This window comes from Solanum stenotomum, chromosome 9 (genome assembly GCF_019186545.1).
Source record: "Solanum stenotomum isolate F172 chromosome 9, ASM1918654v1, whole genome shotgun sequence".
Classification (NCBI taxonomy): Eukaryota; Viridiplantae; Streptophyta; class Magnoliopsida; order Solanales; family Solanaceae; genus Solanum; species Solanum stenotomum.
The window spans coordinates 8629177-8646516 of NC_064290.1; the positions used below are offsets into that span (position 1 = coordinate 8629177).

Consider the following 17340-nt stretch of genomic DNA (forward strand, 5'->3'; position numbering starts at 1 on the left):
TTTGGGATGGGAAAATAAATTGTGGAAAGAAAATCGTCTTTTGAAAATTTGAGTGAGAATTTTGGGTATTATTTGAATAAAGGAAGTTTTGTTTTCTTTAAATGGATATGACAGTTTTTGGATGGAAATATGTGGGGAGGAAGTTTTAATAGACAGTTTTTTTGTTTGGATATTAATAGATTTATTTAAAGAAAATATTTAAATATTGAGATAAATAAGAATAGTTATCAACCATCTTATATGTAAAAAAAATGCAGTTGAGATTAATAATGATAGTAGCAAACCACCTATCTATAAAAATAAATAGAGTAAAAAAATGTTTTTAAAAATATATTTATTTATTTCGGCAGTTTTGTAGCTGTAATTAATTGAAACGGTCATTTATATTGTGCAGTTTTCGTTTAAATAATTGTTATTTTAAATCTTAAAATTAGTTATTAATTAATGAGAAGATGACATGTGTATATTAAAAAGTTCCTTGAATTTAGAATATTTAATATTTAATAATTAAATAATAATTTGTTTTTGTTTATTTAAAATGTTGTGTAACTATCGTAGAATCTATCAAAATGTAATTAATAATTTATTTTTGTTTATTTAAAATGTTGTGTAAGTACAATAGAATTTATCAAATTGTAATTATTAACATGTTTCAATATTTATTTAAATAATTATTTATTACTTATTATTTAAAATGATTTAAAATTTAAAATTCTAAAAAATTGTGGTAATGACATGTGTCTAGAGCTGTCAAAATGGGTTGATCCAATCCAACCCTAACGGGTTAGAGAGTTAAATGAGTTGGGACGGACTGACCCTTTTAATTGAAGGGCCTATAAAATAGCAGCCCAACCCAGCCTTAAGCGGGCCACGGGTTGGGATGGATTGACCCTTCAACAAAATAATGGATAACATTTTCCTCTTAGAAAAAATACGAACATTGATGAATTACACATACTTCAGTGAATATTTACAAAACAAATACATAATAGCCAAGATACAACATTCATAAGTTTTATCCAAGCAAAAAACATTACATGATCACTATTTTCATAAACAAGACAATAAAGAAGAAGTGAAAAATTAGGCATAAAAAAAAAAGTAAAAGAGGTCAAAAATTCTTAGTTATAATAGAGTAATGAACTTGGGCTAATAAGAATTTTTAGTAGACTAATGACCCTAAAATGTAAAAGATATGTAAAAAATATAATCTTGATTTTATATTGATATTTTAAAATTATCTGAGACTTGCGGACCAAATGAGGCAGGGCTAAAAAGCCTCATTCCTAAATGGGATGAAAAAATTGTGCCCAACCCCATCTAGATTAAGAACCAAATAAAATCAAAGCTTATTGAATAAGGACCATTTTGTCCTATTTTATATCCCGAACAACAATGACTGGATTACCCCGTTGAAAACTGAAAATTTCTGAATACCCTCAATGATTTGATCACATACCTCATTCCAACTTCGGATCCAGCTTCTCTCTCTGTTTCTCTCCATAACTGTACGTCTTCGTCTCTGTATATCTCCATCAGTTTTTGTAGTATACATCTAGTTCATCTTATGTGCTTTCGCTCAAATTGATTCTTCATTTAAAATCAAACATTTTTTTTGGTAATGCAGGGAATAAGAGGCATCTGAGAGATTGTTGGTTAGATCCATACCAAAATGGGATTCCTGGTGACAACTCTAATTTTTGTTGCAATTGGTGTTATTGCATCTCTCTGCGCCAGAATCTGCTGCAATAAAGGGCCTTCTACTAATCTGTATGTTATTTTTTTGCTTCATATTGTCTAGATTTCTATAGGATGACGGTACTTACTTTTTTCGTGGATTAATTTACTTGGAACTACTCATAACAGACTTTCAGATTTTGTTCCCTAATTTTAGTTTTGTATGTGTATCTGTAATGTATAAGCTAATTCTTTTTGGTTATTTCCTTCTAGAACTGCTAACTCAAAGGTGAATCCTAAGTTTATATTAATGATTTATTGTTTGTATCTGGCTTAAAAAATTGGTAAAGTAAAGTAGTTTTTCCTTCTTCATCAATGGCTTGAGATATTTTGAGATTGATTTCTTTGTTAGTAATGCTGTGGAAGTATTTGAACTTTTTCTCCCCCTTAATGTGGTTGATTGTGTTTTATGATGCAGGTTACACCTAACATTGATTATCACGGCGACCGTGTGCTGTTGGATGATGTAAGTGTTACATATGGTTGAAATTTCTGTTTTACTTGTGAAACAAGATAAGGAGTAGATTAAAGTATTGTTCCATGAAATTCTTATACTTGAATATGTTTTGATGCCTATAAGTAGAGTATGAAATTTCATATTTTGTCCTTTTAAAGTTTGGGTGGATAAAATAGACTCTTTGTTCGAGCCACAGCATGGCCAGAAAGAAACGATTTATTTGAACCACTGATCTGTCACTAATTCTAAAAAAGCTTTCCAAATCTAGCAATCAGTTAAGCATGTCAAAGACAATTTGTTTCTAACTCACTAGAATATGTCTAATCCAATGGATCATAATATGAAGCATGGTTAACTGTTTCTTTTCTAGAAGAATGAAGTTATCACTTTAGTCTTAGCTTTGGCTGAAGATGCACCTGAGCCTCTCATAATAGCAAGGCAATATTGTCAAAGGTGCAGTTAAGGCATGGTAATTTCTAGAGTTAGGCTTAATAAAAACTAGTACTTTGGATTGCTTAGGTAGCGTTTTAAGGAAGATACGAGAATGTTAGGAAGTGCAGCTCAGAAAATTTAATCGACCAGCAGTTTGTAAAAAAATTAGGTGAATTTGTGTGGCTCTTGGCTCTAGCTTGAAGAGGACAACACTTAAAAGATAAATATAACAGAAAAATGATGTCTTAATCGACAAAACAAAAAAACATTGCAGATGAACACAATATTAAGAAATACTGCTTTTCTTAACTTCATAACTTTGATATTAAGAAATACTGTTTTAAAATGAAGTTATTAATAAGGGATAGGAAATTAGAATTTTGTTTAAGAAATACTACAACAACAATAACAACAACAACTATACCTCAATCCCAAGCAAGTTGGGGTTGATTATATGAATCTTCATTGTCCATGTCGATCCTTTGAAACTCATCTCAGTCCAGAAAAAGTACATCTTTGCTTCTGCATTAAGTTGACTTTGAACTCAATTATTGGTTGCTACTTAAAATATTATGTCATAACAAAATTTTCAATCATCTATTTAAAAAATCGTTGTTTCATTATTATCGTTATTGTTTCTAGCTTTATATTTTTGATTCATAATGATTTGTGTGCATTTCTACACTAAAGCACACATCTTACTTAATTTTTTCATAAAAGCGCCATCAGACCTGTAACATTTAGCAGTTAAAACTTAGTTAGCGTAACCTAAACATCAGTGTGTGTGAGAGAAAGCAAATGATATATACGAAGTGAACAATGTTCAACTTGAGCTAAGGCTCAGTTGGAAGAAAATAAATAAATACCTTGATTACTTTTTCTTGACAAAGAAGAGACCATGTTAAAATTGAGATAAAGAATGCAATATTGGGAGCACACATGGTAAAACCCCCACTCTTATGCAATAGCTCGTGAGGTAACCCGCATTAGGCAAGCCTGGTGCGACGAGCTCGACCCAGAAGGCAAACCCCTTGCTTTCGCTGGCAAGGGGTTTCGAACCTGAGACCTCCAACATGAAAGTCCCAAGCCCAAACCAATGCTGCAAAAAGGTTGAAAAAATAGAAGACTCGAGAACTGATGTATAATTGGCCATGGATTTATTTACTTGTAAAGTAATACTATGTGAAGTAGCAGAAAGGGAGCAATAAAACCTTTCTCATGTTAGAAAATGATTCTCCTAGCAATGTGTTGTAATAATTTAAGGAGAGTAGAGTCAGTAAACTAGGGGAGCTCATCTGCTTGTTACCTATTAGGCCACAAGGTTCTGAAGTGCAAGCATGCACCAAATTGAATTAACAATTTAAATTTATGAAATTACTCGTTCAACTTCTATCACATGAAAATTCCACAAGTTTTCCGGTAGACTCATAAAGAAAAATACTTGAAAGTTTACATTCAAATAGGAAAAGCTGAATCAGGTGTAACTGTAAACATAAAAAATCCTTCTGCCCTAGTCTATTTGATGAAATATGACTTTTATGGACAAATTTCTGATATGATCAGGATGTTTTAATACATTTGTGAATTACTACCTCAGATGGGATATTTAACTACTCTCTAAATACTCAAGGTTCAATTTCAAAGTTTGTCTTATCTTTAACTTATTGATAATTTTTACATAATCATATTGCAAAGAGAGTGACATAAGTTTGATTTGCAGTTATGTTCTAAAAAAGGAAAAGAAAAAAGTTTGATTAGCAGCAGTCCCCAAGGGGATGGTTGAATGGTAGAGGTACAAGTGTTCAATCTCAGTTGGAACACTCCCTTGAGTCTATCTAGTTAGCCATGGGGGCATGTTTACCCAACACATGTGCTTGTAGGTTGTAACAGGCTGCAAAAGTGAATTAGTCAAGGTTGGTGCAAATTGGCCTGGACAATATCATGAAGAACAAGTTTGATTAGAAACTTAAAAAACTGAAATTAACTTTTTTTAGTTTTCATGTGACCTAAAACCTGTAAAACACAATTTGAAGCTCAAACTCTCTTCCTTGATAGTTGTCACAGGAAGGATGAATGAAATGCAAATAGTGTGATCCAAATAGAAAATTCCATCTAACGAGAGGCTTGTGAACCTTAGTGAATTGCTAAAAATGTGGTTTTGACTTTTGTCTCACTTTCCCCACCTTTGCTTTTAAGTTGTTCGACTCTTCTGAATAACTTGAATCCAACTTCTGTCTTCTTGCTTCGTTTCTATAATTTTGCTAATTGCTTCATCGAATCTAAGTTTGTGCTGCAGTAATTTCCTTTTGCGAATAGCACAGCTTCATCTTGTGAATCTTGCCAAAGGAATCTGAAGAATACCACTGTTGGCAAATATTAAGGCCTTCACTCTGATTGATTCACTTGTATTGGGAAAAAATACACTGTCCACTTATCAATATATTCTGTTAATCTCTCCAAAGGAAACCCTCTCAAGGGGTTTAGTAATCTTCTAATTAGGGGCTTTCTACGTTAGCAGCCAGGCACATACTATGATAGTTTTCATGAATCCTGAAGATAATTAGGGGTCATTATTCTAAAGGAAGCCACACTTTCGTGTCATTTTACGTAGTCATTGATGGATCATGAAATGCTTTTTGTTGCTCTCCCAGTGAGTTTGTATCTTAGTACACATAGCCTGAGGGGATCATAGAACTCGTGGTGGCAAGAAAGTCTGTCCAAGAGATTTGATATCCAATTTAGATCAGGGGCTGTGATTACTGTCTGAACAGCTGAGAAAAGAATGAACATGAAGTAGTCTTAGAGTAATCCCAACTATAACTTTTTGGACTCCTAGTGCAGCATCCGGTTGGGCAACTGACTTTGACAGTGCTGTAATTGTCTTCCAAATTTGGTCAACTCCTCGATCTAGAACTATAAAGATATATGATATCTCTTTGTTGTATCGTGACAGACAGCTCTCGAATACTAAACTTTGACAAGTACAGAGGCCTTTTCTTTAATTCTGCCTTTTTAAAAATGCCTCAACTAGGTATTCACAAACATACAGCTTTATTATGCTGCCGACAGATATCTACATCTTTGAGCTTGATGATTTTCTGTCGAACTTATTGGACATCTGTTATCCCAGTTAGGGCAGGCAGCAAATTTACTGGAAGGATTTGTTCCTAAATTTTTCCAATTATTGAGGTTTACCTACACGCGCACCCAAACATACCTGTCTTATTCATAAATTAGTGCTTAAATGAAATCCATTTCTTGTTTTATCAAAACATATGAAACATTTCCTCTGTTTTCTGAAATAGGTGGGCGATTGTATATCTTGCACAGCTGAAACCACTCATTGTTCCAGTTTTGAGTGAAGGGGAGTAAGTGCTTTGTACCTCGAATTTTGGAGGGTGTTGATAGTTACTGGAGATTGCTGGACCCTAAGTATTCTTCTCTCAGGCCTTGTAAACTTTTCATCTGCTGCGAATAACTTGAAAATTTAATTTGTATATTGTTCATCTCTTCTGAAATGGTTCTGTACGAACCACCATTATAATATCCTCAGTCAATTCTGGGCTGAAGGTGAGGATTGTATGTATTTTGGATTGGACTCTGAGTTGGATCGAGGATGATAAATAATCAAATGGCTGTATGTTCTTGCATTGTTTTTATGAGCTCATATCTACTAGTTGTTGTGATTTTAATTCATTTCTACACATAAATTCACATTGGAAGTGTTTGGTTCAAATGAACTTGGTATTGTAACACATGATCCGTCCCAAGCCTTTGAGAATTGAATTGCCTTTGATAGGGAACAAACTAGATGTAGTATCATTTTGATTTGATTCCAACATCTTTTTTCGAGAAAAAATGTTTTGGCCTAAGCAAAAAAGAGGGTGATCCACTTTATAGCAAGAACATAAAGAGGTTAAGAAATTATTACCTAGTCACAACACTTAAATAGTGGTGGAGGAAGCATCATCTACAAATCTAACAATGTTAATGAGAAATCTTAGATTGAACCTTCTAGCCCTACGCTTGCAATCACCTCAGTGACATCTAAATCCCCATTTAATCGGTCTATTTAGGACGTGAAGGAAATCGATAGGACCAGGAAGAGAGAACTCTTTTTTTCCTCCTCCCTTCGGTCCAATTTGAACCCGTCCCAAAAATGAATGTGTCACATTGAGGTGACCATCACAAGATAAGATAAACTAATCAACCAAGACTTACTCACGAATTTATAACCTCACAACCACTTACTTTCCTAGAACTTGCAGACAATATGGCAGTAAGAAACTATTAACATAAAAAATCCTGCTAAACTGGTAATTAAAGACATAAATAGTGTTTTAAATGTTGTTTTAGCTGTGTAGTTTTATCATATTTATATCTTTTGCTTCTGGGAATTAAAGGCAAGGTTGGTGGAGAATTAAATTAGTAGCAGTACAGGTATAATAGTAGTCTAAAGCTAGTGGATTGCATAGTCAACAAACCAGTTGGCAATCCATTCACTACATTAGATGAGTACTACTTCCTCCATCCTAATTTATGTGTCTTAGTTTGACCAGACACAGAGCTTAGGAAACAAAGAGAGACTTTTGAATTCTTGTGATCTTTAAACTTGCCACGTAAAATGCTGGAATAAAAAAACTTACTAAACATAGAAAGAGACACTCTTTTTGGATAGACCAAAATGAAAAGTAAGACACTTGAGTTGAGACGGAGGGATTAGTTTGCTTGGTTATGAGAAAATGACTTCATAAGAAAAGTCAATTGTGTGGGAGGTAGTACTTCATTCATGTGCTTCACCTTCTTGACTGTTTCATATATTTGACTAATAGAGCTAAGTGCTCACAGAAAAAGAAAGTAAAGAAACATAAAATTCAAAGAGGAAACAAAATGGCTTATGCTGCTCTTTCTTCACTTATGCATACATTGCAACAACTCCTTCAGTCTAAATCACCTTTGATTTGTACTGGAAACACCTCTATACAACAACATGTTGAATCTCTTTATCAAGATCTATGTGATCTTCAAGTTTTTCTTGAGAACACCACAATGGAAGTCAAAGATATTGAAGATGTCAAGGTCTTAGAGAAGAGGATCAAAGATGTAGTCTACAAAGCAGAAGATAGAATTGATTCAAGCTTGAGAAGCATCATTCTACTAGATAATGGAGACGACGATCGCGTAAGGGCTTGTAAAGACTTCAATGAAGAATTGCAACAAGTGGAAAAAGAAGTTTGTTTTCTCAAGAAAGAGGTGATGGTGATCAAGTTTAACAAGCATATTGGATTTAGCAAATTACCAGAATCAGCAACAACTTTCCCTTCATCACGACAAAGTACAACCGAGGAAAAGACGGTTGTTGGGATGAAAGATGACCTCAATACCATACTAAATTGCATCAATGCTCAAACAAAAGAGCTAATAGTCATATCAGTTGTTGGTATGGGTGGTATTGGCAAGACAACTCTTGCCAGAAAAGTTTTTGATGATTCAATGATTCGTTCTCAATTTGATAAACATGCATGGGTCACCATCTCTCAAGATTATAATAAGAGACAAATGCTTCTTGAAATTGTCTCTTCAATTACTGGAATCAATCAAGAAAGCATGAGCAATGATAAATTACTAGATACCGTGTACAAAGGTCTAAAGGGTAGAAGATTTCTAATTGTCATCGATGATCTTTGGAGTACTGAAGCTTTGGATCTAATGCGAAGAATATTTCCAAATGATCACAATAAAAGCCGAATTATATTAACCACTCGTCTCAAAACTGTTGCTGATTATGCTAGCTCCCCTGATTTTCCTCCTCATGATATGTCTTTTCTAAGTTTAGATGATAGTTGGAATCTATTTACCGAAAGACTATTCAAAAAAGATCCTTGTCCTCCACAACTAGAAGTAATAGGGAAGCATATCATACAACAATGTCAAGGATTACCTCTATCCATTGTTGTCATTGCTGGACTTCTTGGCAACATAGGACGGACACACGATAATTGGAAGAAAATCGAGGAAAATTTGAACTCATTCTTTGGTACGGCTTCAGAACAGTGTCAAGCTATTCTTTCTTTGAGCTACAATTGCTTGCCTCAATACTTGAAGGCGTGCTTTCTCTATATAGGAAGTTTTCCTGAAGATATGGAGATTCATGTTTCGAAGTTGATTAGCTCATGGATAGCTGAGCAATTCATAAAGGCAAGAAGCAATACAAGGTTAGAAGTGGTGGCAGAGGAGTATCTACAAGAATTAACGGATAGGAGTCTAATTTTGGTTGGTGGACGAAGGGCTAATGGAAGGATCAAAATTTGTAAAATTCACGATCTTCTAAGGCAGATGTGCATAAGAGAAGCTCAAATTGAAAATGTTGTGCATTTCACAAACAATGATATCTCAGATGGCATAAATGATCATCGTCGAGTGATCATTCCATATCTTATTCAGGATTATTTTCGTGATCATCCAAAGCATAGGAATGGTAAGATTACAACCCGCAGCTTGATCTTTTTGGGACGTCAATCTTACGAAGTTACTGGAATATATTACTGGCCCTATAGTATTTCAGATTTCAAGCTGCTTAAGGTGTTGGATGCACATGAAATCGGCTTTGATTTCTCTCGTATAATACCTCAACTTGTACATTTGAGATACGTTGATGCAAGAGTTAACGATCCTTCTTCACTGGCCAAGTTGTTCAATCTACAAACCATAATTGTTTATTCACAAAAGAAGAATGTGCAGCTCCCAACGGACATTTGGACAATGTCCGAGATAAAACATGTGGATATTACAGATGTGGATATGCCTAATCCTCCTCTTGGAGAACAGCCTTTGTTTCTGAATAACTTGCATACACTTGCTGTCAAAGCCTCTGCTGTTGTGTTGAAAATCTTGAGAAGTTTTCCCAATCTGAATAAGCTAAAGATAAATGACGTACGGAGTACTGAGTGGAATGCTTTTCTTGATTGTCTCCTTGTTCTAGAGGGGCTTGTGACACTAAATATACAAGCAGCAGCATCACTCAATAGTCCATTCTTTCTCTCTAAAGATATTTTCCTGCCTAATCTCGCCAAATTGAGTTTAAATTCTACATTTTTCCCATGGGAAGATATGGCAGTGTTGGCTAAGTTACCAAATCTTGAGGTGCTCAAAGCAGATAATGCATTCTGGGGGACAGATTGGAAACTAGATGAAGATGTTGTGTTTCCTGAATTAAAATATCTCGGAGTTCATCACGGAAATCTGGAAATATGGGAAGCAACAAGTGATAATTTTCCGATGCTTGAGGAACTAAACCTGTCTTGGTTGCATTTCCTAGAGGAGATTCCTGAGAGTATTGGAGAAATAATGACGCTGAGATCAATCGAAATAAAAGACTGCAACTCTGCAGTCATCACTAGTGCAGAGCAAATTCGAGAAAATCAAGAGATCTATGGTAACTATGAGTTTGAAGTTCGATTTGTGATATATTGAAATAAGGTACTTTAAAGCACTCTTTGATTATGAGCCAATTCTTAATATGCTCATTATGTGATTTTCTGTTTTCTTTGGTGACTCGAACCCACAACCTTAGTGTTGGAGGTTCATTGAGATTTTATCTTAGGCAGCCTCAGTTAACATTTTTTATATGCAGGGGCAGGAAAGGATGATCAAAGATCTTCAGTTGGAAAATCTGTTGGTGTTGTTAACACAGAGTGAGATGTAGTTGTGTTTTGAATCTTTGATCCAAACAACTGATCTTGAGAGTTTAAGCATGTTTCTTTTGTAGGCATAATACATAAATATGCATTTAACTTAATCTCATCCGATATATATGCCTTCCAACTTTGGATGTGCATAAGTAGACACTTAAATTTGTATATAGTTGAATAAGTTGACATAAAGGTCCTACATGGTATAATACATGTAGGACACCATGTAGGATGTGATTGTCACGTAAGACGCCAAGTAGCCCATCTTGTTCAACTCTATACAAGTTTAAGTGTCTACTTGTGCACACCCAAACATGGAGGACATAAATATCAGACGACGCCAAGTTAAATGACACATTTATGTATTATGCCTTTGTTTTAATAGTTAGATATTTTGAATCTAATAGTAGTTAGATTCCCATGGAATATTTTGATATTTAATTTGCTTTATGTTGAAGCCTTGGATGTGTAATTAAATTTCTACAATTAGAACTTAGATTCATGTTCCAACTTTATTTGTAAGAGGATAAGACAATAATCATAAGTTAGAACAGAAAACAAGCACTCTTCTTGAACTTTTATTTGAGAAATTATATTACAAATCACAACAGGAGGAGAGAAAAGCCAGCCACTGATGACTTAATTTCAACATGTCTAGCAAGCTTAAATTTTGCTGCTACACAGCCCAAAACTCAACTGGCTTTTTTCACAGATCTAAGTGAACCAGATGAGAAACTCACAGAATCATACTTTTGGAAAATGTAAGCCACAATCAAAGAAACAGTTAGAGTAACCATATCTTTAGCAGAACATTGCTTGTTTGATTCAGTAGGTCTCCCAGTCTGTGGACCATTAGACCAAAACAAATAATTCAGCAATTCTTTCCCTTTTTCCTTTGTAAATCTCTCCAACACAAACTTTTCAGGTTCATCAAATACCTTTGGATCTTTCATCACTAATGGCTGATAACCACAAAGTAGTTCCCCTTTCTTGATTTCGTATACTGAATCATGTGAGCTCAGCTTAAAGTCTTTTCTTGCTCTTGCATATTGACTTGGCACTGGTGGACTAAGCCTAAGTGTTTCATAAACAAAAGACTGAACAAGTTCCATTTCTTTAACACTTTCAAAACTCAAGTTTTCTGGATTTACGCCGACTTTGTCTCTTACTTCTTTCCTTAGTTTCTCTTGCATCTCCGCGTTTTTCTCATCTCCAAGATTCCCCAAAAGGGTTGGCAAGAAAATGGTGAAACCACCAAAAGCATTGAACCCAAGAATGAACAAAAGGTTATGAATGGCTTCTTGTTCTGTGAGCTGAAACTCTGTTTGTGCCCTGTTTAACACTTCCTTAGCTTCATTTTTGATGAATTGAACGAGTTTTTCATAATTACCTTTGACAAGAAAAAAAGGGTATGCAAAAGAATGGACTAAAATTTCTTCAAGGGGTTGAAGGACACCAATGCTGACAGTAGGTGCTAATTGAATAGCTAGCCATGAATCAAGAAAGATGTAGCCAGAATTGGCGATTTCCGGGGAGATTGATGGATCAGCGCCGAGGAGAGTGAGGGAGAAGAAGTTAAAGAGGAATTTTTGGAGTGCAGGAAGAAGAGAAGCTTCCTTTGATTTTGAAAGATCTGCTTCAAAAGTTGTAAAAATTGTATCAAGCTCTTTAAGGAGTGTAGGCACCCATGTTTTTGAGCTTCTTTTTAGAATGTCCAGTGAAAAATTCTTAATCTGCAAAATTAACATTATACTCTGTGTAAGAATTTCTCATTCCATTTTCTCTAAAACAAAAGAAAGCAATCAGAACAGAGGAGTCACTGATCAAGTTGCTAGTCAAGAAGGCAGTTAAGTGCATGAATTGTCTTGCGATCATGCAGGGTTCTGGAAAGAGTCGCATCCTAAGAAGTATGATGTACATGAGCTAGTGATGCATCATATCTAGGTTAATTCTATGGATTTTACAGCTTGAATTACACACTGACATGACCTATATACCATTTGGGGCTGGCGCTCCTAACGAGATTTTTTCAATATTCAAAAGTTCGAACTCAAAACCTCTAATCGAGGGTGAAACAATCTCATCACTGTACTACAATTCATGTTGTTGGCATGAACTATATAAAACTCAAAAGAAAAAGAGTATCAAAATTGTTTCAACTACCAATACATAATGCTTGTATCTTTTGTTCTATGAGTCTGTTTAAATCGACTTAAAAGTTGGTCAAACTTATAGCTTTTAGAAGTGTATGACAAAGTTTAAAATAACTAAAAATAAGTTTGGAAAAAGGTTAAAACTACCCTTAAACTATTCAAAATAGATTAAATATACCCTTAAACTATATTTCGGCTCAAAAGTATCCTTTCCATCTAACTATTGAACCACACTTATCCTTCTGTTTAACGGAAGAGTTATGTGGCATCCATGTGTGTATTAAAATGTCACATGGACCTCCACATGTGCACGCCAACACACCCACCTCCACATAGAAGCCCTAATTTCAGTCAGTTTTCCCACATTTCATCATTTCACCAGCCTCAATTTCACCCCTATCCCTCATTTCACCCCTTTCTCCATTAAAAGACCTAAGAAGATTCCATTACCCTTTCTTATTTAGTCCGTTTCAAAAGATTATCTATTTTTTACATCTCTTTAATTTCAATTTTATACGTAACATGTTTAAAGCCACATAGTTAAATGACATTTTGGTATATTCTACATATCCTTAATTTAAGTCCACAATATTCAAAAGTCTTCTCTACTTGCTTAAACTCCATGTCAAGTCAATACAAGACAACATAAGTCAGGGATTGATTGAACGTACGTAATAGATTGTTGCATCTCATGCGATTGGAAAAGCACGAAAAGGACAAGCTACTGACTAAACAATCAAATCGAAATGGAGAGAGTAAATAATAACAGTTACTGAATGAATGAAATAAAACTCAAACACAAGATATTCTTAGACAAATGCTGGTTTTATCAAGGCATAAGCTAGCCACACGAGTCAAATCATGCACAAATAACAAACAAACAAAAAAAATTAAAAACATGTCATATTCATGTTCTTGAAAAAACAAAATAAGAAAAATCTACTAGTGATTTAAGGTGGATATTTTCACATTAATAGTAGCCAAGTGTAAAATGTTAATGCCTAGACTGGTTATTTCACTGAAATGTCAACTCACTTGTCATCTACTCCCCAATAATTATATGAGGACAATCATTGGCGGATCTAGGATTTAGAGTCCGTGGGTGCCAAATAGACTTATCGATTAATAATTATAAAAAAATAATAATAATGTGCCAGCTGTTTTTCCTTAAAAAAGTGTTCTTGGAGCCTTTTTTTTCTAAAAAAGGGCAGCAAATTTCTCAAAAAAATAGGTACAAATGGGATTCGAAGCCGCAACATCAGCCTTCTAAAGTTGCACTCCTACCGTGGCACCACAAGCCAGCTTTGTTCTCTGGGTGGCACACTTTATATTTATACAATATTATATATTAATATACCTATGTATATATAGTTTCCGTCGAAGTTCGGGGGTGGCGTGGCACCCCCACACCCCTACGTAGGTCCGTCACTGAGGACAATACGTCAGACAAATTTGTGACATGGCCCAATAGTTGCTTTAGGACAACATGCACATGATCATGCGTCCTTGATTCTCTTTCCGTCTCATTTTATGTGACACTTTTCAGAGTTTGAGATTTAAATAAATCTATTTTTGACCTTAATTTTTTATAGATCTTTTAAACATTTTGAATTATCAATTATTGTGACTTATAGTACTTTTTACTTGGTTTACAAATATATAAATTTCATTCAATTTTTTTTTAAAGATTTCATGTGCAAATTAAGTGTCACATAAATTGGGACAGAGAGAGTATATAATTATTCATGAGATGTGAATAATATTATTAAAATGGAAGTGATTTCTCCAAGAGTTACAAAACAAGGCGCATCCAATAATATTTTTTGATCATATTTACATCGATCAATTTTTCACTCCTAACTAAAATATTTGTTTTATTGGTTACTCCTATTTCAATTATTAACAATTGTGATCAGTTTTAGAGATCGTATTTCTCTTAGCCACTAATAAAAGGGAAAGGGCCACAACAAAGAGGACACTCTTAAACTGAAGGAACAAGCCAAAATATATAGTAGTACTTAGTTGGCTATTAATGGACTGCTAGCATGGGCCGAACTGTCGCTGTACTTATATACATACCAAAATGGTAATGGTCCTTCATCGGTAATGGTAATGGTACATTTCGAGCCATAAAAGTAAAAAAAAAATTAAGGAAATTTAGAGAAATTTCACTAATTTAGGAATTAATTACTTTTATTATTACGAATTTTACTGAATTTGGGTATTTATAGATACGTCTAGATACATATATATCTCGAGATACATAAGGTCAAAATTAGATTTAATTTGTTCTAGATAATACATCATATCCAAGTGGATTTGCATGTATATGAAATATATAACAAATCTCGCTCGCTACTCTCCTTTGTATTTGATATCCCAGATACATATGAATCACACTAAATATACATGTATTTGGTGTGATTCACATGTATATGAGATGCATGACTATCTTGTTCACCTCTCTCTCTCTCCCTATTTTGGTATATCGGGTAACAAAAATACATGTATCTAAGTGTATTTTTCTCAATATACGATAGAAAACTCTTAATTAATAGTAAAATACGTAATTATTTGAAAGTATAGATAGATTTAGTATACATGGTATGAATGTATGTCTAATAAAGTAGTTTCCCAAAAAAACAAATCATAAATTTCTTCTCTTTCCGTTATTATAATGCAATGCAAAAGATCAGAATTCTAAGTTGCTTTTATAATGATTGGAACTTTTTCCTTATGTGAATTTAAATATTTAGTTCATAAGATAAGATATCTTACTATTATATTTAAAATTAAATTTATAATACTTTATCTAATTAAAGATATAACTAAATTTAGGAAAAAATTATGCCTCAAATTTAATATTATTTTATTTCATCTGAAAAGTAGAATAAAATAATTCCAAATTTATAATCTCAAGACTATAATTTCGAGATAAATTTGTTTGTAAACCAATATTTGGAGTATCAAAGTCAATTGTCATATGGTGGTCATTTCTCTTTCTTTTACTATTTAATTTGAAAGTGATCAAAAAATTCTATTTTCTTCATAGTTAGGCAAAATGTAAAGGAATGGCTGAAGCTAGCTTACAAAGAACTTTTGTCTCCGTCAGATATTTTCTAATTTTTATGATTAAATTATGAAATCGTGAAAATAAAAAATAAAAAATAAAAAGATCAAATATACCTCTTTATTTTCATCTTTTAGCTTAGTTTGTCTTTAATTATACAACATAATCAAAAATACACCTATTATTATCAAAATATTCAAAAATAAAATTACCCTCATTTAGTTGGAATTTCCCAAATCAATTAAAACATAACGATTCAATTTAATTTATCCATTTTGAATGAATCCTCAAATCACAAATTTTCTTTGTAGAAAACATTTTGCCTATAGTCGAGGAAATTATAATTCATTTTTAAATGTCTAAATCATTTAAATTTAGTATGTACAGCAATCCTACAACAATCTCCTCATCACCCCACTACGATTAAATTATCTAATCATAGTACGAGGACTCTCAACGGCCAAAAGGGTAACAACTTGTTGGACCTTGGAATGTATTCAGAGTACACGGAGCCAGAATTTTACTTACGGGGTTAAAAAATATCATATAAATTTAAATTTGTGATCTAAATTAATTTTGAACTCGGATCACTTTATTAGAATCTTTATTTGTGTTTATGTCCAAATTAAAAAAAAAACTTATTTATAATTTTTTTTAAAAAAACTTAATTTTGAGATTCAACTTAACCCCCTTTCTCCAAAAAATTGTATGAATTCGAGTAGATACTTCAAGTTTTTTTAAAAAAATTGAATGGGCATTTGTATATAAAAATAGTGAAATTTGTAAATGAAATTTGGAGATTGGAGTTGTGTTTACACATGAATACAAATTAGAGATGTTTATGAATTTTTGTGAGTGATTTTGAATGAAATATCTTTTTGAAGATTTTCGCAATCCGAAATTCAACTTTCAAAAAAATTGTAACAATTCTATGTTCAAACAATTTTCACCGGCTAATCAGTGACTAAAGTTTGCATAATTTAGGGAGATGAAAAAGTGTATGTATATACCTGGGCATGTTTAGGTTCAGAAGTATCGAGATAAGCACAAACACGCATATCTCCAGTATAAACCACACTAGGCATGAAATCCCCAACAAGCACATTAGCTTTCTCTACTATCTCCATATCAAACAGATGCGAAAACGATTTCACATCTAAAACCGCCACCACATTTGGATTCACACTGCCTACAAACGGAAAACACGGCGGCACGTTCGTTCTGAAAACCGTGCTTTTGTGCTTTTCCATTCTCTTGGTGAAGAAATTTTCGGGTTTTTGGAACCAGAAATAGTCTAATCGATCGGCGATTGGCCCTAATAACGGCAATCCGTAGCTGCCCGGAATTGTACGGACGGGAAGAGTAACCGGCGCCGGAGTTGATAGAGGAGCAGAACTCATTATCGGTATCATTTTTTTTTCAATCTGCTAAGTGGATGCGATTGCTTGAGGGAAATAAATACGTGTATGTTTTAGCCGTATGTCTATTATAGAATTTTTTACCAAAGTAAGCTATTATAAAAATTAATTTATCAAAATAATGCATTTTTTTAAAATTTTATAAAATTAGTATAAATGTAGTTCACAGTAATGTTTTAGGTTATATTTTATTCAAAAAAATTGAATAACAAAAGGACAAAAATCTGACAGAGTAAACAGACGTAAAACGTTATTGTCAGTAACGTTTTATAATTCGTTACTCTGAAGCACGTTTTACAGCTAAAACATGACTCACAGTTACGTTTCTCAATGGTGAAAAATTGAAATCCAATCTTGTACATCTCTCATTCATTATTCAAAT

The 17340-nt window shown here is 33.5% G+C and overlaps 3 protein-coding genes across 3 annotated transcripts; 2 read left to right on the forward strand and 1 right to left on the reverse strand.

The window, feature by feature from the left end:
• Positions 1-1365: 1365 nt before the first annotated feature.
• On the forward strand, positions 1366-6288 carry LOC125877129 (V-type proton ATPase subunit e1-like). The gene is made up of 4 exons (XM_049558452.1): positions 1366-1508; positions 1628-1770; positions 2156-2203; positions 5932-6288. Exons 2-4 carry the CDS (start codon positions 1673-1675, stop codon positions 5996-5998), a joined length of 213 nt encoding a protein of 70 aa, XP_049414409.1. The 5' UTR covers positions 1366-1508; positions 1628-1672; the 3' UTR covers positions 5999-6288.
• Positions 6289-7409: 1121 nt separating this feature from the next.
• LOC125877091 (putative late blight resistance protein homolog R1B-16) lies at positions 7410-10712 on the forward strand. Its single transcript, XM_049558409.1, has 2 exons — positions 7410-10105; positions 10260-10712. Exon 1 carries the CDS (start codon positions 7517-7519, stop codon positions 10097-10099), a length of 2583 nt encoding a protein of 860 aa, XP_049414366.1. The 5' UTR covers positions 7410-7516; the 3' UTR covers positions 10100-10105; positions 10260-10712.
• A 150-nt stretch (positions 10713-10862) lies between these two features.
• LOC125877104 (fatty acid hydroperoxide lyase, chloroplastic) lies at positions 10863-17043 on the reverse strand. The gene is made up of 2 exons (XM_049558420.1): positions 16551-17043; positions 10863-12050 (listed from the first exon to the last, which is right to left on the reverse strand). The coding sequence occupies exons 1-2, from the start codon at positions 16950-16952 to the stop codon at positions 11010-11012; spliced, it is 1443 nt and encodes a 480-aa protein (XP_049414377.1). The 5' UTR covers positions 16953-17043; the 3' UTR covers positions 10863-11009.
• Between the last annotated feature and the right edge of the window lie 297 nt (positions 17044-17340).